The sequence below is a fragment of the Osmerus mordax genome, chromosome 6, assembly GCF_038355195.1.
Source record: "Osmerus mordax isolate fOsmMor3 chromosome 6, fOsmMor3.pri, whole genome shotgun sequence".
In the NCBI taxonomy this organism is placed as follows: domain Eukaryota; kingdom Metazoa; phylum Chordata; class Actinopteri; order Osmeriformes; family Osmeridae; genus Osmerus; species Osmerus mordax.
Genome location: NC_090055.1, coordinates 6897273 through 6919958, shown reverse-complemented (window position 1 = coordinate 6919958; position 22686 = coordinate 6897273). Strand labels below are relative to the sequence as shown.

Sequence of the window (22686 nt, the reverse complement as noted above, 5' to 3'; positions counted from 1 at the left end):
TGTTGCTATACCTTTTGTTCTTTCTTTTTTAGAAACAATTTATATAGTATATAGTTTATCTCTCTATCTGTCTATCTCTTTCTGTATCTCTATCTCTTTCTGCATCTATCTCTTTCTGTATCTCTCTGTATCTCTCTCTCTCCCTATGTCTCTCTCTCTCTCTCTCTCTGTACTGGATATCTCACTGTCTGGCACAAGGTGAGGAGCTGGGTTTCCTTTCCAACACCGCCTCATATATCACATCTCCCTCACGCATTTAGCTAGGGAGAGACATTTTCCTGGGAGGGGGAGGGAGCGAGGGGTGATCTGTGTCAGTGACTCGGCCAGACACGATGAGTCTCAGATGGGGGAGGGGGAGTGGAGCCTCTGCCTGGTCCACTGCCCCAGAACAGGTCAGGACAGGCCCCAGAACAACAGTGGACCTGCAGGCCTTTAAACCCTGCTCCAAGACCCTGAGCTGAACCTCTGTCAGCAGGTTGTTTTCCAAGTGCTCAGTTACACACATGCCAAGGTCATAGTGGACGTTGAGGGGGAGGGTGAAAGGAGAGAGAAAGAACAAGTAGAGAAAGACAGAGACGAGAAGTATTTGCATAATAACTCAGCCAGTGACTCATTGCTGTTCTGGACTGTGATTGGATGGTTCAAGAGAGTGCTGTTTCTGTGTGTTTAATCTCCTTCCTTACTAGGGTTAACATCCAAAACAGGAGCAACGGCTGCAACGGTGTGTGTGTGTGTGTGTGTGTGTGTGACTGTGTGTGTGTGTGTGTACATATTGACAAAGGGTCAGAGAGTAGAGCCGGTCTCTCAGCAGCTGCCTCTCTGGGATCCTCATGCTTTATGGAAATGTGCCATGTTAGGGCTGGGGATGAGGCTGGGGATGAGGCTGGGACTGGGACTGGGACTGGGACTGAGGCTGGGGGTGGAACTGGGGCTGGAACTGGAGCCGGGGCCTGCAGACTCTCCTCTGAATGTGAGTTTCTCTGTGTGTGCGTGCGCATGTGTTCACGTGACTCGTAAAACGCTTGACTTTCCTGCTTCTCCCAGCTTGTTTTGGATCCAGTTGTGCGTGCTGAGTGTGTCTGTGAGTCACTCTTTCTCCTGTCGCCGTGGTTGTTTGTTTAAGTCTTCACATGCAAACCTAGCAGGGCCCACCAGTACACAGAGGCCGCTTCCTCCATGTCTGATCGTCTCGTCTGGTCTGGAGCCAGCAGAGACGCACAACAATACAAGCTCTGATCCCGGTGTTTGTCAGAATCTGCTTTGACCTGAGACAATTACTCGTCAGTTGTGTTTCACACAACAATATATAAACAGACACACGCACACTCACACGCTTGGTTGCTCTGACAACAGGTAGAAACAAGGGAACACACAGCACACCTGAGGCATGTTATATCACTGATTTAATCACCTGTTTGTGTGTGTTCAAAAGTGTGTGTGTGGAGGAGCTGCATGCAACTGAAAAAGAGAAGAGTAGCTTTCCCAGTGTCCCTCCCTCTCTGTCCCCCTCAGCAGCTGCTACCCTGGACATACCCAGGACCCTCAGGACACACACGCACACACACACACACCACAGGACGTAAACGTGCCTCTCTGTACAAACAACACCGGCCCCAAAACGACCGGGGGTCATCAAAGGTCAAATGCCTCTGGTCTTATCAGGTGACACGGTGTAACTCAGCTCTCCCTCTCTGACACATACTCACACATACACACACACTCACACATACACACACTCACACATACACACACACTCACACATACATACACACACACTCACACATACACACACTCACACATACACACACACTCACACATACACACTCACACACATACACATACACATAAACACACACACAGACACACACACCTCGGCAGAACAGAACTTTCGAAAAGTATATCACCATCCCTTAGCCCTCCCAAGCGACCTAGGAAAAGATCCCTTTCAGTCCAGCTCCAGCTGACAGTCACCCGCTAATTGCAGTGTTTGTCTGGGGCTGGTTTCTGATCCTGATCCCAGGTGGTCTCTGCTGACTGCAGATAGCTGGGCATTCTGGACAAAACACTGTCACTTCATACAATGGGCTCTGCACTTCTAACCCACTCTCCGAGGCAGGGAGAATCCCATGAACAAATAGTCAGGTGAGTCAGGTGGCTGAGCGGTTAGGGAATCGGGCTAGTAATCCGAAGGTTGCCAGTTCGATTCCCGGCTGTGCAAAATGACGTTGGGCAAGGCACTTCACCCTACTTGCCTCGGGGGAATGTCCCTGTACTTACTGTAAGTCGCTCTGGATAAGAGCATCTGCTAAATGACTAAATGTAAATAACGCTTATAGAAACGGTGAGTAGCCTGTGGTGTCGGGGCCTCACCCACACAGCGCAGTTTCTCACCACTGGGACGCTCTCTCCCAGTGTCTCAGAGTGTGTTGAATCACCATACATTAGCTGCGTGGTCATCTGCTGGAACTGCAAGCCGACACATCCTCTGGTGGTTTGATTCTAGACCATGCGTTTGAGCCTTGTAACGGTCGTGCACCGTGTAACTCATGTCCCCAGATGCTAACATCCTCGTCTGTTTCCATTAGCGTCGCTAACGGTGCTTCACGTTGCTAAAGAACGTGCTAAAGATCTTGTATCTTTTTGCCGTGAACTCAATGGACGTTCTCATGTGTGGGTCTAATGAGACCCGATTGATATTTCCTGTGGTAAAGCCAAAACACGGTGCTTTCAGCATCATCATCATATGCTATTTGATGGTGGTTTGTCAAGGCGTTAGACAGTTGTCAGAGTGACAGGGTTATGCGGATCATTATTACAATCATGTATTTTACAGACTCCCTGTAAAACCCAGAAGATCCTTAGCTATTACAATCACCCAGCTATTGTCCGAATGTAACTCGTACAAAGTGGCCCACGGCGAATGCTCTCGGAGATGACGAGGCAATCGATGTACAGTGGCCTATCACAGCTGGAGTGGGCCGCAATCGTCTGGCAGTTAGGAGAGAGTCCCTCATATGGAGCTGTTTTCACCTCAACCTCTAGACATCCACATCAGGAGGAGTAGCATCTCACCCGGCGTTTATCAGTCAAGTAATAACTCATTTCTTCGGCTCAATATTCATTAACTCTTCTTTCCATGCATAATTCTACACTTAACAGAAGTATTGTTACATCAAAACGGATAATTTGCTTAGCTTTGCGAATTTGGTGATTTTTTTTCTCTCTCTCTGAAGGAATCAATTAAAATCACATTATTAGAGCGCCACTTTGTGCAATCACGTTTGAACAAATCCCATTATGGCAGGACTCTTTGAGAGGGAGGCTTCTGGCGGGAACGGCCGTGGAGTAAGGAGAGAGAAGAACAATGAGCCAGGGATCCTCTGTTCTCCTGTGTTCTCCTCTCCTCTGTTCTCCTGTGTTCTCCTCTGTTCTCCCGTGTTCCCCAACAATACTTTTCAGTGATTTCCCCAAACTGAGGGAGGATTTGCTGTGTTGCTAAGGCAGGAATCCGAGCGCTTCAGAGGAAGATGCTACGTACCAGGCTCTCTAAGCTGCAGTGGTACCGAGGGACCCACAGTACAGTATTGTCAATCAGGAAGGGTGAATGTTCAAAGCAGGAGTGAGCTTTCAGCCGGGGACGGTTTTCAGAGGAGCGTCTCGAGGAAGGGTCTAGCTCTAGACTAGGAGAGGAAGAGGGGAACAATGAGAGATAAGAATTTTGAGGGTGGTGGGAGGAGAAATAGGAGGAAGGTGATGGGAGGAGGAAGATCTGAGATGTTGAGGGCGGTGTTGGAAGAGGAAGAGGAGGGAGATGGGAGGTGTTGAAGTGATGTGGAGAAGCTGAAAGGTTGGGACCCCAACCCTCAATTCTTCTGACGGTCTGAGGACCATGCAGTGCAGGGAGGACTACTCCACGGAGATCGAGAATCACTTACGGACTCTAAAAAGTAAGTAAGTAAAATGCTTGATGTTCAGTGAAATAACTCCACATTAGTGTAAAGGTTGGTGAGAGAGGGAGACGTCTTCAAGCTGTTTGGTTTCTATGCAGCACATGCAAGATCCCTCACAGCCAGCTTGTGGGTGGTCTAAACTGATTAACACATCATTTGACTTTGTATAAAAATGTTCGTACATGTGAGCACTTATCCAGATGGTTGGATCGTTGTAAGAAGCCAAGAACGGTCTTAAACATTAAGGGCTTCCCATTAAAATTAATAGATTGCAGATTTGCGATATTAATCCTCTCAATTATTATTTTTTCACATTTTTCTTACTTTGTTTTCTCTGTTCTCTTTCACGTGTTCTCTATTACTCTCTGGTCTCTCTCTCTCTCTCTCTCTTTCTCTCTCCCTCCTCCACCTCTCCCCTGCTAGACCCCACAGTGCAGTGTGTGTCAGTGCCGTGTCAGGACTCCTGGGAGTCTGATCTCTCTGAGTCACTGCTCGCTGGAGGCGACCTGGGCTGCCTTGGTTACGATATCCCGATAAGCCCAAAGCCAGCCGTCTCTCCGGCTCGCCGTTGAAGCCCCTCCCCTTTGCCTGGGCCGTCCCTCCGGGGCGTGGATCCTCCCCCAGGACTGGGTGTTACTCACCTGCACGCCGTGACTAACCGGCTCCCGATCTGCCGCAGCAGCTGCTGTCACAAGCTACAGGATAGCATTGTCTCTCTCTCTGGCAGTAGCCCTCTCTCACACACAGCTGTCAGGCGCTGGCACATATAACAGGTGGTGTGCAGATTCCTAATAATAGTTAGGTTAGTGGTGCGCTTAGCACGAATGTACATGCACAGAATGGGCAAAATGTCCGTTTTGTTGTCATGTTATTCATTTGTTACGTCCGTGGTTCTGAATGTAAATCACATAGTCGTTCGACAGGAAACGGTGTGTTTGTGATTGTAGGTCTCAGACTTGACAGCGCTCTTGTCAGGTTTCTGGTTTGGTAAGAAGCAGTATCAGTTATCTCACACAGAGACACACACACACCTGCCTCAGGCCAGGCTAATGTTTCACCTGTGAAGGTGAAGACTTGGGGGAATTATTTACCCAGGAGAGAGGGTGGCGGGAGAGGGAGAGCGAGCGAGAAAGAGAGAGGGGCGGGAGAGGGAGAGGAGGGGGTAGAAGAAAGATTTGGCGCGGTGACCTGGCTCATTGGCGGGATTTCCCCCTGCTCTCTTCTCTCCCCTTTCTCCCTCCTCCCCTTTATTTCCCTCCCTCTGTTGAGTCAGCATTTAAATGCAGCTTGAGTCATGCCCCGGATTCCTGACACTAAAGCTTTACCCACAATGCCCTTCTTGACCCTGAACACCTGCCCACACAAACCCTATCTAGTTGTTTTTCTCTTGTTCTCTCTCTCTCTTTATTATATCCCCTCTCTCCTCCCTTCCCTCAGTTGTAGTTCCACCTATCTTCTCTTACTTTTCCCACCTGGCTGGTGTGTGTGTGTGTGTGTGTGTGTGTGTGTTTACACTTATGTTTGTAGGTGGAACAGGTTTTGTATTGTCAGTTGTCAGGACTGCATAATGTGTGTTCGCCCCAAAGGCATTGTGGGCAAGCAGAAGCCACACACCTGACTTAACCCCCTCAGGTGAAGTGGTTGTATCAGGGTGAGAGCCACTCAGTCGCTCCTCAATCAAACTCACATTTTACATTTGTAAATGACTTTGGTTACTGAAATTATTGCCCAAATGATGCAAATAGACGACTCAACAACAGTTGTTAAACAAGGTAACTCACTGCCTCATACTACTGTAGTCGGGCTGTTTAGGGGAAGAGATCAGTACCGGAGGTGAGCAGATCTTTAGCCTTGGCTCAGCTGTGTGCGTGCACAGCGTTAGCATGTGCTAACCACTCATTAGTAGGGCTGATTCACTTCAGGTGTATTGATTGCTGTGGCTAATGGCTAGGGCTAGCGAGCAACAGCTGAAATGTTAACTACATGCCCTGTGGGCTCACATAGAGGAGGTTTATCTGCGATCCACAGTATCTTGTTGTCACAGAGCCTCCATGAACCAAGGGTTACACACCTAGTCAGAACATTGTACTTTGTAAAGCAGCTGTACACATTAGAATACCGTTTGTTAGAATACAGTTGATAATAAGTATTGATGTATTGTCTATTGCATATTTACTGTTTTACCTGGTTCCTATTAGACTTTTGACTTGAGTTTGTGTTTTAAGAATCTGTGTAAGCGCAGATCCATGCAGGTGTTTAGGGTAGAGCACATTACTGTGTAAAACGTCTCAAGCTAATCTGTCTTGTGTCTTGATTGTCAGGGAGGGTTGCTAGTTCGCTTCCCACCAGTTCTGAAAGTGGTGTCAGCAACATGTATGTCCACGTATTTTCTTCCTTTTGGCTTGGCTGAGGCTATTCTTTACCCGAGAAGGTGTGTGTGCCTGTGTGAGTGTGTGTGTATCAGATGGCAATGTGGGAGGTAATGACTGCTGGCAGACCCTCAGTGCTTGTTTACATTTCCCCTGAATGCTAACTCATCTCCTTCCCACCAACATCAACATTACCTGGCACGAGAAGAGATACCAAACCCTAACACCACCCGCAGCCCAGAACTTCTGCTAGATCCAGCCTGGGGCTCTCAGTCTGAACACCAGAGTGCTCCATGGACAGACAGAACAATACAGATAACCAGATAGGGCAGTCCTAGGACAGACAGAACAATACAGATAACCAGATAGGGCAGTCCTAGGACAGACAGAACAATACAGATAACCAGATAGGGCAGTCCTAGGACAGACAGAACAATACAGATAACCAGATAGGGCAGTCATAGGACGGACAGAACAATACAGATAACCAGATAGGGCAGTTCTAGGACAGACAGAAGAACACAGATAACCAGATAGGGCAGTCCTAGAACAGACAGAACAATACAGATAACCAGATAGGGCAGTCCTAGGACAGACAGAACAATACAGATAACCAGATAGGGCAGTCCTAGGACAGACAGAAGAACACAGATAACCAGATAGGGCAGTCATAGGACAGACACAACAATACAGATAACCAGATAGGGCAGTCCTAGGACAGACAGAAGAACACAGATAACCAAATAGGGCAGTCCTACGACAGACAGAACAATACAGATAACCAGATAGGGCAATCCTAGGACAGACAGAACAATGCAGATAACCAGATAGGGCAGTCCTAGGACAGACAGAACAATGCAGATAACCAGATAGGGCAGTCCTAGGACAGACAGAACAATACAGATAACCAGATAGGGCAGTCCTAGGACAGACAGAACAATGCAGATAACCAGATAGGGCAGTCCTAGGACAGACAGAAGAATGCAGATAACCAGATAGGGCAGTCCTAGGACAGACAGAAGAACGCAGATAACCAGATAGTGCAGTCCTAGGACAGACAGAACAACACAGATAACCAGATGGAGTAGTCCTAGAATAGATGGAAGAACACAGCGATTCTGAGAAGCGATGAAGGAGAAACCTGAGAATTCCATTCCACAGTCTGGTCTCCAGTTTCATGGACAGAGCAGGCTTAGATGGTGCTCCTTGACCTGTGACCTCTGACCCCGGGTGGACTGGGGTTCTGCTGTGTGACCTCTGACCCCGGGTGGACTTGCGTTCTGCTTCGTGAGCTCGAACCAGGAGACACATCTGGCTCAACGGCCTGACCGATTTGAAGCAGCTGTTAGTGGTGTGTGTGTGTGTGCGTGTGCGCCAGGGAGCATGTCAGAACAGCGGTGAAACCGTACTCCTCCAGTCACAAAGGCCTTGCTGAGCAGGTGGGTAAACACTGCTCTCTCTCTCAGAAGCTCTGACCTGGATCGCACGCACACACACACACACGCGCACACACACACAGACAGACAGACTAGTCATAAACCACAAAATACCGGTCCAATCTTATGTCCTCTCAACTCACTCACTCACTCACTCTCCTTTTTCCCTAACTGGAAGGGAGGGAGGGGTAGAAAGATATAGGTAGAAGGATAGGGGACAGGTGCTGTCTCTCCTGTTATCTAGTACAGCTGTTATCCAGTTATCTAGTACGGCACTGAATAGACTGAACCATAAAGGGGCTCTGTGTGTGGTAGAGGGGTGTGTGTGGTAGAGGGGTGTGTGTGTGGGGGCAACAGAGCACACCCTCATGTGTTATCTCCAAGATAAAAGTACGAGCAGGTATCTCTCTGTGACTTCTTGTGTGTACAGATGACACAGGAAGTGATGTCATCCGCATCAGGAACCAAACCTGTGTGGGAGGAACCGTTAGGGTAGCTGAGGACATGCTCTTCAAGGAAAGTGTCTGTTGGCCTTAAAATAGATCTGTGACGATGACCAGAAACTCGAGAAAAGATCCTTTTCTACCTTCTGTGGACGCGGCAGGACTCCATCCGTGGACCGGAATGATTGAACCAGAATTAACATGTGGAACACGTGGCATGCGCACGCACACACGCTCCCGAGAGGAGAGGAATGCATCATTACCTACGCCCGTCTGTAGCATACAATGCTGTGTCTGTGGCCTCAGCCAGGATGCCCACGCCTTAATAAGCCCCAATGGGAACAGCTGACCTTTGGAGACATGTTGGGGGGGGCAGACCGGCATGCAGATATTCGGAGAGTTTGAGAAATGGGCTGACAGACAGACAGACAGACAGGCAGAGAGAGAGAGAGAGAGAGAGAGAGAGAGAGAGAGAGAGACAATGACTTGACAGGCATGTTTATTATTTGACGAAGTTGGTCAACCTTAAAATAGGTAGAGCAGGATATGGACCCAGCTAATATTGTCTTAAAGAAAGTGGATTGTTTCCCTTAAAACCAATGAGCAGGGCCTATTCCATGGACTGCTCCTTCCTTATCTCACCTGCTCCAGTCACACAGAGAGAAGTGTGTGTGTGTTCATCCTAGCTTGAGTGGACACCAGGGCCCAGAAGTGGAACAGATAGTCCTGACCCTGATCCCACCCACCCAACACAAACACTCAGCAATCATTCTTTTCAGCTGACGCACACACACACATGCACACACACACACACAGAAATACACACTGTGTGTGTCTTTTTTAGCCTCCGAGGTCCTGATAGAGATCAGCAGCTGCCTGAAGTATCTCTCCTCATCTAACCTGGTGTTTTTCGGCAGAGAACCAGTGTTCCGTTGTCTCTCTGCAGACTGGGCTGGTGTTACACTGTGTGATTGGAGGTTTAACACACAAAAACACACGGCTAGATTCCCTAGTTTTACTGGGCCTCGCAATGTATACACTCTGAACATACAGAAGTGTGTGTGTGTGTGTGCTCCTCAAATCCAGTGTGCGTGTGAGGGTCCATTTCCTCCAGGTGGCAGAGCCCCTATATGCCAGCCTGCCCGTCTCCTGGCCTGTCTGCCACCCTGGCATCCACAGGAGCCGACAGTGCCAGGCTCGGAGACCTGTCGTCTAGACAACCCACCTCGGCGTGCTCTCTCACACACACCTGAGACGTGGACACACACACACACACAGCCTCCCAATCCCCTCCCAAATGCCCCAGCTTCTCCACTGCAGTAGGCCTACCCCTCCACTCCGTCTGCCCAGGCTCGGTGACCATCTGCTGGGCCAACTGGACCCCGGGCTCCCTCCCTCCCTCCAACACCACCACCAACACCCCCACCACAGGCTACAGCCACTTTGCTGTTTGCTGTAGCTGAGGGGAGAAGCCCGGGCATCTAGGTAGCGAGGACGTACCATGTTAGCTCTGACCTTACACCTCCCCACAACCTTAACCCCGAGCGTAGAGGAGGTGGGTTGGGAGCCCCGAGCCTCACGAGGGAGAGAGCTCACCGGGATCCGGCCCAACCCCTCCCCCCTCCCTCGCACCACCCCGGTCTTTCTCTTGGTCTAACGGGAGAGTTCAGTCCTGGGCGTGTGAAGCCTGACTAGCAGGCTATTGGCCGATCTCTCACCGTCGTGCGAAAGCCAGGCGCCAGCTTTTCACAGGCCAGTGGCACTTTGGGCTTCCACTCACTCCTGCCGTGATTGGCCGGGAGGTGGGAGAGTGTTTTATTGGGTGTGTGAAACAGGAGCGCTTGGTCCGCCGTCTCTGTGCGCTCTTGGCTGAGGACCCAACAGTGATACTTCACCACAGCCACATCCATCTGCTTCAGTGGGAGAAGCGTCTCGCGGGAGCCACTGGATAGTTTGGGCCGTAACCCGAGAGCGTCCTCGAGTTCCGCACGCCATTGTGTGTCTCGGGGGCACTCGCTACCCGGTGCGGTCGTTGTTGTCGTGACGTCTTATTCACGGAGTGTGACCTAACAGGTTCCCAGAATAGCAGGTGTCAGCACTGTACCTGTGTGTGTGTGTGTGTGTGTGTGGGGGGGGGGGAGGGGGGTGTGACTCCAGGTGCATGTGTGGGTGTGCCAGTAGAGCAGATACTGTTTCTGTTCCACGTGTGTGTGTGTGTGTGTGTCACATCTATTAGGCCATGGATTTATCATGGCCTACTAGATGGCCAGGCACTATTTTCTGGGCCGTGCCGTCCGTTGCCAGGGGTGTGATAGAGTTAGCAGACCTCATCTGTCTCCCTGAGTCAACAGACCTGGGCAGGCTGTGGTATCCTGCAGCCAGGTGTGTGAACGGAGCCGCTCCTCTCTGGCCTGGCAGCATGCACGCTGCTCTCGGCTCACTCGACAAGGACTTGCTTGTCCTAATTGTATTCAACTGCAACAGCAGTAATCTGTTCCCCGTAAATGTACACAAATGCACACACAAACACAAACAAACAATGCAAACTGAAATGTCAGTTTTTTGCAAAATAACCCAACAAATGTGTCGCGGCCTACTGTTTAATTGTGAAGCAAATTTAATTGGATTTGTAATTGTTAAACGATACGTGCATGTTATGAAATGAATTCTCATAAATAATGAGGTGAACGGTACGACAAGTGATGTTAAAGCTGATTTTTCAATGCCTCAGTCAGGCAGATACAAAGGCACGATATTGTTGTCACATGTTCTTTGCATAGAACTGTCAATGTGATAATGACCCTGCCATTGTCACTTACAATCAGGGAGATTACCACACCTGAACTTGTCGTCACGCAGTCAGCATGGATGAATATTAATTTGGGGAGTGTCACTGAATATTTATATGCCACCGTGGACGTTAAATGAGTGGTACGAAAAGCCAAATTTCAAAATGATTGTGATTCATAAAGGACAACCGGCATGGGATGTGCGTGTGCACAGTGTGACATATCGGAATATTTGGGTGTGTAAACCCTTTCGGTGGGGCCACCTAATGAGGCGAGTCCTCCGCACAGTTTTTGAAATAAGCGCCCTGGTCCCTCTAAGGGAGGTCACCCTGACACCAGTAGTCACAGTCCTCTATCCCGCTCCTGTCCAGACTGCGTGGCAGGACCAGCCCTCTGTGCAGCGGAGATAATTGTCTGTAATTAACTATAAACAAAAGGTAAACAAAAACAATCGTTGTGAAAAGAACACGTCCGCACACACGGTGGCGTGGGATAGGAGCGTGTCGTCAGACCGGCGCGCTTGATGATCTCTCTCTATTGATGTCAAAGCCTGTTGAAGAACAAGCCTCTTATGTGCTGTGAATAAATGTGTCTGGGATTGATTAGCCTGGTCTGGAAGCACACTGCACACAGGCCCGGCGCACAGTGCTACCAGCTCCAACACTAACCACACTCAGAACGGGCACGCTGCTTTGACTGGACTTCATACAAACTGGATGTGAACCCCCCCACCCCTAACTCACACACACATGCACACACACACACACACATACACACAGGGAGAGGAATATACAGAGATCAAAAGAGAAGTGTGTGCGTGTGTACGGGAGAGAGAGAGAGATAAATAAAGACAAAGGAAGATAAACAAACAGAGAGAGAGAGAGGGAGAGGGAGAAGGAGAGAGAGAGGGAGAGAGAGAGCTGAGCGGCTCCTGTCCCCAGTCTAGATGTTCATGTCTAGATGATGTACCTCTGGTCTATGTTTAGTTCTGCCTGGAGACTCGTGTCCAGTCTGCTCGCACTCCCCTCATCGATCAGCAGCGCTGTGTGTGTGTGCGTGTGTGTGCGTGTGTGTGTGTGTTCATCAGCTCAGTGTCCTCAGTGACTCTGCTACAGCATATATACATCATCTCCTTCTCATTATGGCTCCGAGTAGCCAGACGCAACACACACCCACACAATCTGAGACGCAAACATACTCTCTCTCCCTCCCGCTTCTTGTTTTTCTCAGCTCTCCTCTCTCCCGCTTCTCCCCCCTCCAAGCTCCTGTTTAGCGGTTCTCTCATGAAGGCTTTCTGTGCGGCGGTCCGTTGTGCAATCGTGACCTTTGACTGCAGAGTCACTGTTTAATCTCCTAACTGCCGGGTTTTACGTGTGCGTGCCGTGTCCTGGGCTCCCCCGTTAAGGCCGAGTCAACAGCCCCGCCCCTCTGCTCGGCTTTAGCCAATGAGGACGGCAGGTGAGGACGGCAGTGTTCCGTGACCTGCCTCCTGCCCTGCCTGGGCGTCGTCATCGCATAGCTGTGAGACGGGCGTCTGACAACCCACACACAGACGCTCACCGCCACAATGCATCAGTGAAGACCAGGGAGAGCAGATGCATGGTAGGGAGGTGTGCGTGTGTCCTCCACATGCTGGGTCCGAGGGGGAGAATCAATTACTCTGATCAGGGTGGGGGGGCTTTGAGTTGACCCCCCGCCACACACACACACACACACGCACACACGCAGTCTCTCAGATCTCAGCGTGTGTGAGAATGGACAGCTTTTGTTCGTGGCAAAACAATTCATTCCGTTTGTGGAAATATGCTTATTGCTTTTTAGTCTGCCGACGGGAAGTAATTGACTGACGATGGAGAGAGAGAGAGAGGATAGATGGATGAAAGAGAGAGAGGAGAAGGCAGAGAGAGAAAAATCAATAGAGGAAGTTTGAACACAGAGCTGGCTTGCCTTTCCTCCTCTTCTCCTGCTCTCCTCTCCAGACAGATAAAAATATGTGTCCGTCAAGCCCTCTGCCAAATTAAAGTAAATCGCAAAGAAAGTCCCATTTCCTGCCTGGCTAGCCAGCGCTGGTATGACTGAGATAGACAACGCAAAATAATAACGGACGCCTTTGCAACTGTGCTCGTGTGTGCATCCCTTAGCGACTACGTTGTGTGGGTAATTGAAAGTGTATATCACCCTCCCCGGCTCCCTCTCCCCACGGCGTGCAGCGGGGCGAGCGGTGAGCTCCCCCCCCCCCCCCGGTCGACCCTAATGAAGCGTGCGTTTGACGAGGGCAGCGTTCCGAACGCCCGCCGGCGGCTTTTTCATTAAACGATAAACTTTCCTGATGACTTTCTATGGTTTAATTATTTATCCGCCCCTCGCTGACCTCCTCTTAGCACGGAGCACATGGCGGCCTGGAGTCGGAGAACGACCCCCGCTAGAACGGCCCCCGCTACAACCGCCTCTACGTGGACTGTGTGTGTCTGCCTGTGTGTATGAAGGTTATGGTTGTTGTTCTTCTTTAATTGGCCCTAAAGGTTGAAACAATGTTGCTACTGAGCTGGTCCATGCGCGCGCACACACACACAGTCTAGATACACGCACAAGCATAACATATCAGGAACAGGGGGGCCAGGGATGAAGGGCTCTGTCCTGGAATGCCCCTCCACACAGAGAGACTGTGTCCTGGGTGACCCAGAGCCGTAGTGTAGACACCACGAGCTGACCTCAGACGGGAGGAGCCTGACACTGAACAGCACGTCAGGAACTCTGCCGAAGAGACGAGGGGGAAAAAGAGGAGAGAGAAACTGGAATGTTTAGTGCCGCGAACGACGTCCCATCCATCAAGAATGGCGCGCTACGTAAACCTCCTTAGAAGTGGGACCCACACAGTCCCTCCCACCGCCCCCGCACACACAGAGACGCCACAGAACGCCAGGACCGTCTACTTTCATCTTCTCAGTCTCTCCCACTCGACTTGGTGCCGGAGGGGTTATTCAGGAGTAAGTGGTCCTCGTGTTTAAGTCCCTGATTACTCTCCAGTCCTGGAGGGGGGGTGGAGGGGGGGTTGGGGGGGGGGGGGCACTGCACCTCCTTATCTCTCCCGGGATGGATAAGCTTGTCTCTCTCCCCCCCATCCATTTTCTCTCTCTTTCCTCCGAGCTGGAACATCCCCTCTCTCTCCCCCTCTCTCGCCTCCTTCTCTCCCTCCTGCTACCCCGAGGTCCCTCCGTAGCAGCTCACGCTGGTCATCTCCATCCGGCTGAGCTGGCTGTTGCTCAGCAGCATGTCTGGTGTGTTGATCCTCTGGTCGGGCTGGCCGTACCTCCGACTGTAAATGGGCATCTTGCTGTGTGCCCGATGCATTAGCGAGAGCCTATTCAACTTACGGAGTCGTTGCCATGTGGTTCGAAACGTGTTATCCAGCATTCTGAGGTAGCGCAGGGTGTGTTTGTGTTTCGGGTAAACTGGTCCGTGCATATTTGTTCTTCCCTGGCCTGTGTGGAGCCCAAGGCCATGACCTTTCCATAAGGTGCCGTGCAAGAATGGAACACACACACATTATAGCTTTTTAGTCTCTGTATGTCAATATGTGTGTGTGTGTGTGTATAAGCGAGTGGGAGTATGTGTGTTTGCGCATTATAGGACTCAGCAGGAGTTGACTGGAGATCCTAGCAGGTAATAGGGACAGACAGCTCAATATGTTGCTTTAATTAGAGAGGCAAAAACAACAGCAAGGGGTACAGGATGCACACGCACACACACGCTCCCACACACACACTGTCCATCTCTTCTCAGCAGTTAGTGAAGGGCAGGAGCACTCAGATTAGGGGGGATGTGGAGAGGGTGGGCTTGGGCCGGACCACCGCACGGGTGTTTTCTGCACCTTTCCTGCAGCGTCGCGTACCGTTCCTCAGGGTGCGTACACACACACACACACGCACTCGCGCGCGCACTCCTGATCAATGCAAGCTGTATTTCCAGCTACTGACCTTTCCGAACCCCTGGCCCCAATTCTCTCATGTGCGTTCCTTCCACCTCCTCCTCTTCCTCCGTATCGCTTCCCCTCCGCCTCTCCCTGTTTCTCCATCGCTCCTTCTCCCCCATCTCTTGGTCTCCCTCTTTCCGGCGCTCTCCCCCCGTCTCTTCCTCTCCGCCTCTCCTTCTGTCCCTCGCCCCCTCCCTCTCCAGTGCCACCCCCCACCGTTCCTCCCCCCCGTTCTTACCATCCGTCCTTCCGTCCCTCAACTCCCCACTTCACTCCATGTTTGTAAACCCACGCACGGCGTACGCACGCGAGCAGAAAGGATCGTAATTTAAACACATCTGTTCAAATATGCATTTGAGATCAAGTTGTTGCTGGCTGCCGCAGCATCGCCCCAGTGTTTGACAGGTATTATATCCCTACAGTACACAAGCAGATGGTATTTATTAGGGAAAGGAATGGAAATTGGAGTTTGGAGCTTTTAAGCTGTGTGTGTTTGTGTGTGAGTGTGGGCTTGTGTGTGTGTGTGTGTGTGTGTGAGTGTGGGCTTTTGTGTGTGTGCTTTCAGCTGTTTCTTCTTCAGACCTCTTGTGATGGCACAACATGAGATCCTCTGCTCTCGCCGTGTGCTGTCCTGGACGTGTGGTGATATGCAGCTAGACGTGTTGTTGGGTGGGTGAAGGGGAGGGGGGGGGGTGGTTTGCCACCATTGCAGAACAAGGGCGGGTCAGTGTGCAGTTTGAGCTGAGATGAGATGAAAAGGGGCTCCACCACCCGGTTGTTGCTGGAACCGGGGTGCCTTTGAGGAAGGCATGTCGAGGACAGGATAATGACACGGTTGCCTGGTGTCGGTCCTCTCCAGCACTCTGTTCCTCAGGCCCACTGACCCCCCCCCCTCCCCACCCCACCCCCTCCACAAGAGCACCGTGGCTCAGTGACACCACTCTCACCTCCTCCAATCATCACCTCCCTCAACCCCCCCAGCCCCAGCCCCCCACCCTCTCCAATCATCATAGCCGTTACTATAGTGACATCCTCTCTTCTCCTCTCAGGGGCGAGGGATAACGAGGCAGCCGAGAGAGAGAGAGATGTCTGACATGCTGCTCGTTTGGAGACGAGCGCCTCGCTGGAGTTAAAGACATTAGCCACAAACGCCGGGATTAAATGAAACACTTTTAAACGTCTCCGTTTTCCCCAAACTTGCGGTAACTTGTCAGAAGTGTGTGTCTGTATGTCCCTCTTGATGAAACAGTTCTCCTGGCGTGTGCCTGTGTGTGTGTGTGTCTGTGTGTGCGTGTGTCTGGCAGGTTTCCCTTTCAAGGTGTTCCACAACTCTGAGTTGTGATGTGAGTTGAACATCCTCAGAACCTGGCAGCAGTTTTGATCGTGTCATCAAAGGCAGATTTGACTTGAATAAAACAGCACAGATGAGTCCATGTTGATGACTTCCCAGAGCATGCAAGCCTTTCATATAAACTAATCATCCAGATCGGTTGGTTTCGGACGAGGCGGCCAAACGCCCCTCTCGGTTCCCTCGACGTCGCCGACTTATATTTCCAAGATGGCTGACGTAGTGTGTGTGGTTCCTCACCTTTACCTCAGGTGCTCCGGCCAGCCTGACACGTCCCAAACTGAACACTGTCTTCGTCCGGGGTCTTGTCTTTGTGGAGAGCTGGGAAAATGAAAGAGTTCCACTCCCGCTCTGAGATTTTTTCAACGAGCCGGATCTCCAAGCAGCAGCTCTCATGTTCCAGGTCTGGGGAGGAGGGGGTTGCGGGGGAGGACCAGCCGTGAGCTCTCTGGAACAACAATCCCCTGATTAAGATGCGGAGTGTTCCAGCCACCTGGTTCCTTCAGCCAATCAACATTGGCTCGGGCCCAGCAGGTCACAAGTGCAAAATGACAGCTCCTGGTTGGCTTAGACGCCTCAAATGCACAAACGCGTTGCCAGGAGTTCGAAATTTCCATGCAGGCCCGGCTCCAGTTCATCATAGACACTCACAGCCACATGTTGAGCACCCCTCCAGCCTTCTCCTCCCACCTCCACCCCTCTACTGACTTTCATTTTCACTTTTCACTCTTATTTATTTTTTTATTCCCCCCCCACAAACCTGTGATCATGCCTCCGGTATCTACCTCCTGGAACCCGACAGGCCTCCTCCATTTCGCCTTTCCAGTCGAACGCCTCCCTCAACACTTCCCAGGCTGATTCCAGCGCTCCAGAAGTTTACCAAACACAACGACTTCTCAACCGCCGGTCCTTCCTTCAGTGTTCCGCCTCCACCTCGCCGCCTCTCGTTCCTCTCCCCACTCCCACGCTCCAGTGGCTCCTCAGCTCCCCGCATTAGCACATCTGAAGCCCCGGGGCTGCGTGGTGCCAGGCTGCAGACGGCAACAGCTCCCAGATGGGGGCTGGTGGTGGTGGTTGTGGTGGTGATGTGTGTGGGTGCGTGGGTGTGTGTGTGTGGGGGGGGGGGACTGCTCCGCCAGATGAAGGAGTAAATGTTTACCTTCCCAGATTGCATTCTATCCTCTCCTTCTTATCCCCCCCCCCCGCCCCTCGTATCCTCTCATCCACACACTTTCTGTTTTCTTTCCTTTTCTCCCCTCCCCTTCCCTCCCTCTCTTTTTTCATTTTTCTGTTTCTTCCGGATGCGTCCCACTGTTCGCACCTTCATCTTGTTCTGGGGCTGCCTCTTCTACATCTGTTGTGTAAACACACACCTCAGACGCTGCCATGATGTGGGGAACAGAGAAAAGACGCCCCCCCCCCCCCCCCCCCCCCCACGTCGGATTCTTCTAGCAAACAAAGACATTGTATAGTGTTGTTCAAGATAACCGTGTTTCTTAGTCCAAGGTGGCTGATATGGGGTGCGTGTTTCATGACAAAGCATGTCCCCCTCTTGAGCCCTGTCTCCACGGTAACAGCAGGCCCAGAACAGGAACAGGACAGAGCTGTCCCCTAACCCCCCAATGTAAGGAGAGAGGGAGGTAGAGAGAGATGGAGGTAGAGAGAGATGGAGGTAGAGAGAGATGGAGGTAGAGAGAGATGGAGGTGGAGAGAGATGGAGGTAGAGAGAGATGGAGGTAGAGAGATGGAGGTGGAGAGAGATGGAGGTGGAGAGAGATGGAGGTAGACAGAGATGGAGATGGAGAGAGATGGAGGTAGAGAGAGATGGAGGTAGACAGAGATGGAGGTGGAGAGAGATGGAGGTAGAGAGAGATGGAGGTGGAGAGAGATGGAGGTAGACAGAGATGGAGGTGGAGAGAGATGGAGGTGGAGAGAGATGGAGGTAGAGAGAGATGGAGGTGGAGAGAGATGGAGGTAGACAGAGATGGAGGTGGAGAGAGATGGAGGTAGAGAGAGATGGAGGTGGAGAGAGAGGGAGGTAGAGAGAGATGGAGGTGGAGAGAGATGGAGGTAGAGAGAGATGGGAAAAGCGCAGAAGCCCTCCTCAGGATGGATTTTATGAGGGGTGATGGAGCCTCAACTCACACACACACACACCCAGTACTCTCCCCGTCTTCCTCCCCTCCTCTCACACACTGGACCCTGGTCATTATGTACCCCTGAGCCTCATCTGCTTGGTGAAGGCCCCTCTGCACACACACACAAACACACACATACACACACACGCAGGCACACACACACTCTGTAGTTCTTGCCATCTCAACAAATAACCTCTCCTCGGTTTGCTTTCAATTAAAACCACTCTTTCATGACCGCCATCATTGTCAAACATTGGAATAATTGGACCCAGCTTTGATCACACACATTTCATACGGTGTGTGTGTTTGTGTCTCTGTGTTTGTGTGTGTCTGTGCTGTAGCCGTCCCTGACTGGCCTCTGTGCTGCTCGTTCATGCCGTTTCAAACCTGATTACCTTTCGAACTGCTGCCTCAGCTGTGTGTGGATGTGGCTGTGGGTGTGTGTGTATATATATATAGGTCTCAGGCAAGTACAGTACACGGCCTTTCATTGAAATGTGTGGGTATGTGTATGATACTTAGCCCCTCCAGAGAACGCCACCGTCACTGCTGACTGGCCCACAAGGATGAAGATCTGCAGACAGACAGATTCGCATAGGCAGACAGACAGGTAGGTAGGCTGGCAGACAAACAAGCAGACAGGTAGGCTGGCTGGCTGGCTGGCAGGCTGACAGGCAGGCAGGCAGGGAGACAGGTAGGTAGGCTGGCAGACAGGTAGGCTGGCTGGCTGGCTGGCTGGCAGGCAGGCAGGTAGGTTGGCAGGTAGGTAGGTAGGCAGGCAGGCAGGCAGGCAGGGAGACAGGTAGGTAGGCTGGCAGACAGGTAGGTAGGCTGGCTGGCAGGCAGGCAGACAGGTAGGTAGGCTGGCAGGCAGACCGACAGGAAGGCTGGCAGGCTGGCGGCAGAGAGAGAGGCGTGCGAAAGGAAGTGACACGGTCAGACGGAGCAGAGCTAACACCGCGAGGAGAGCAAGGCATCATGCTCACACCCTGACAAGCCCTCCAGGAGATCTGGAGGGGCAGAGGTGTCAGAGCGGCTGCCTGTTCCTCCTCCCACACACGCGCCACATTTCTCACACCTCCACACACACTGCATGGAAACAGACAGCGCGCAGACACACAGACCCGAGTTCAGGCAGGCACTGTCACGCACCGTGACACACACACACCCCCAAATGCACACGCACTCTCACAGCCGAGTGATAAGATCCACAAGTGCCAATTCACACCAATGTCACAGTCAGAGAGCGCTGGCTGTGACTTCCACACCTTCGTTAGATCATTCACTGCCACCCTGCTCTTTTAATGGCTTTCTAAGGAGACGACATTTCACTGCGGTGCACTTCCTCACTTCAGGTGCTTCATTTCTACCTCCGTCTCCTCCGAGCCTCCATCGAATGTCAATCCTTACTCCTGGAAGGATGTTTTTTTTTTTTTGTGCAGACAGTAAAGCCAGCCGGCGTCTTATTCCAAGTGTTGGAATATAAAGTGAGCGTCTTCAACGTGGTGGCCGGTGGAAAGCAGGAGGAGAGTGGGAGAGATGGCGTAAGGGAACTCTAGGGAACCTACAGGGTGTCTTAGCAGGCCCCTATCCAGACGTAGACCGGTAATGGATACTACTCCAGTGTTGAGGTCAGTCACGGGGCCCGAGCACCTGCAGAGGCGCTACAGTTTCAGCAGCGCTGCCCCGGGGCGATCTGGCTCCAGGTGAGGAGGCCTCGTCACCTGGCAACAGAGGCAGGACGATCACGTGACTGGAGAGCGTTTCCTGGTTGATCAATGAGTGAAGCTCACTGAGTTAGCATTTCCACATGTTTACCATGGCACGCACGCACACACACACACACACACAGAGCCATCCCTCCAGGTCTTCCTGGTCTGTCTGTGATCTTTGGCATGTAATCGTTAGATCTCGATGTTGCTCCAGTGTTGTTAAGGATGAAGCCGAGCGAGGCTGTCTGGGAGCCAGATCAGTATTTAGCAGAAACCGTCCACTGGCGTTTCGCCTTGAACTGGCAGGGAATGATTTCCAATATCGGGGGGAGTTCCTAGGAGAGAGGTCCCTCTTAAAGATGCCATTGGGTTCTAACTGGCTGTCGCCTCATTACACTAGACCATCCATAAACTCTGACTGGATGACCGAGTCCATGAGTGTGTCATCCTCTGAGGGGGGATGGGCTAATGCTGCGTTCTAAGACAGAGAAGGTTCGAGGTCAGACGGCCATGAGAGGGTCAGTGTCGTCGGAGCTGGCCTCCGCTTTGTTCAGACACCTCAATCAGTGAGCCCGGATCCAAAGTGCTGCCCCGTCGTCACCATCAGGAGTCAATGCAGAGCCGTGGATCCCTCCTCTCCCTGGAGCACTAATTTAATCAGCCAGCTCGCGTCCAATAATGAGTCACCTGATGAAGTTCGGTCACACGGCTCAGTAGACGCCATTTTTGAAGAGGATTTTCTCTGGGTTGATTCCCGAATCTCCCCATCCCCCTATATCATGAAGGGCTGTAATTCTGACTCTTATCTCTCTGTCTGCCTGCCCCCCCCCCCCCCCCCCCCCCCCCCCCCAGGGTCCCTGGTATAACCATAGCGACAGACATCATCTGTGGCTTCCCCGGGGAAACTGAGGAGGACTTCCAGGAGACGGTGGAGCTGGTGAGACACTACCGCTTCCCCTCGCTGTTCATCAACCAGTTCTACCCCCGGCCCGGCACGCCCGCCGCCAGGATGGAGCAGGTCCCCGCACACACGGTCAGTCACCCTGCGCTCTCACACACACACACACACACTCTCACACACACGCACTCACACACGCACTCTCAAACACACACACACACGCACTCTTACACACGCACTCTCACACAGACACACGCAATCACACACACACGCACTTTCACACACGCACTCTCACACACGCACACACTCACACACACACACGCACGCACTCTCTCACACACACACGCACAGTCTCTCATACACACACACACGCTCACACACGCACCGATGCAGGCTGGAATGCAGATACACATTTACGAATGCACATGTCACATATGGCATGGACACACTCACACAAACGCCACACACAACTCCCAGCACGGCAATGTTTAGGATTTTGTTTACTTAGGATTGTTTTTTTAACCTATTTGATCTGTTTATCATATGAATGAAAACAGATCAAATATGACAAATATGTTTATGAAGATGAAGTCTTGAATCCTCAGGCCCTAGTCCTTTATGAATGTTGAAGTTTGACATGTTATAGATCAAGTCTGTGCATTGGAATATTATCTAAAAAAAGATTACAAAAATAAGGAAAACTTCTGTCATCTGAAAATATGTGGAAGAAAATGTTCCAATTATGTCAGGATTTGCTGTGAATATGGCCTAGAGCTTCTTTCAGCTCCCCAGGATTAACACCTTCAAAGACACTGTGCTTCTCTTATAATATCCTCCAGAACTCATGCTAATTAGCTTGCACACACACACTTAAAGTGTAAGTACACACTCTTGCACGTGCGAACTCGAGCGAATAAATGCTATTAAATAATTTCTGAAAGTGTTTTGTCGATCAAGGAGAAATATGTGTGTTTGTTATGTTGGTTTTGGAAAACATGTATCATGTTTTTTTTTTTTTTTTTCTCTCACTTCGCTTCTCATCTCCCAGCTCCTCAGCTCACAGGGCTGAGGGCTGGGAGGGCTTGTAAACAAACCTGCCGTGCATTCACAGAGATCCTCTGTGGGTGTATGAGGGTGTGTTTGCAGGTGCGTGTGTTTTTTTTCTGCAGTATTAATGAGTAACAATCTCTGTTACCTGATGCTGACCTCTGAAACTATTATTCCTGGTGATGTAACTGGCTCGCTGACATGCCGTCAGCTGCGTCCTGATTAAGACCAGGCTCGGATCACACCGTTAGTCTTAGGAAGATGGGACTAGCACAGGACAGGATGGATGGGCTAGGATGGATGGGCTAGCGTGGATGTGTTGGATAAACGTGAAACTCTAAAGACTGTCCAAAGGCGTGTTTCTTTTTACATATTCTATTGTATACCGCCTATCACCTCTGGAAATATTCCACTTCAGTTGCTCTCATATCTCTCGGCCCTTGTACACGTTTGACCTTCCCACTTGTATGTTCCCCACCATATCTCCCTCCCTCGCTTCCTCTCTCTTCCATCGCTCTTGCTCTCTCCCACCTTCCGAGAATTTCCTCCACACCATCAAAGGCTTGATATGGCTCTTTAAAGT

General features: G+C 51.1%; 1 protein-coding gene across 1 annotated transcript in view; it reads left to right on the top strand.

The window, feature by feature from the left end:
- The window catches only part of cdkal1 (CDK5 regulatory subunit associated protein 1-like 1), an 88277-nt gene that overhangs the window by 12971 nt on the left and 52620 nt on the right, over positions 1 to 22686 (top strand). Inside the window, exon 4 of the mRNA XM_067237397.1 lies at positions 21011 to 21191. Coding sequence (XP_067093498.1) covers positions 21011 to 21191 — 181 coding nt within the window. The remainder of the gene's footprint in view (positions 1 to 21010; positions 21192 to 22686) is intronic.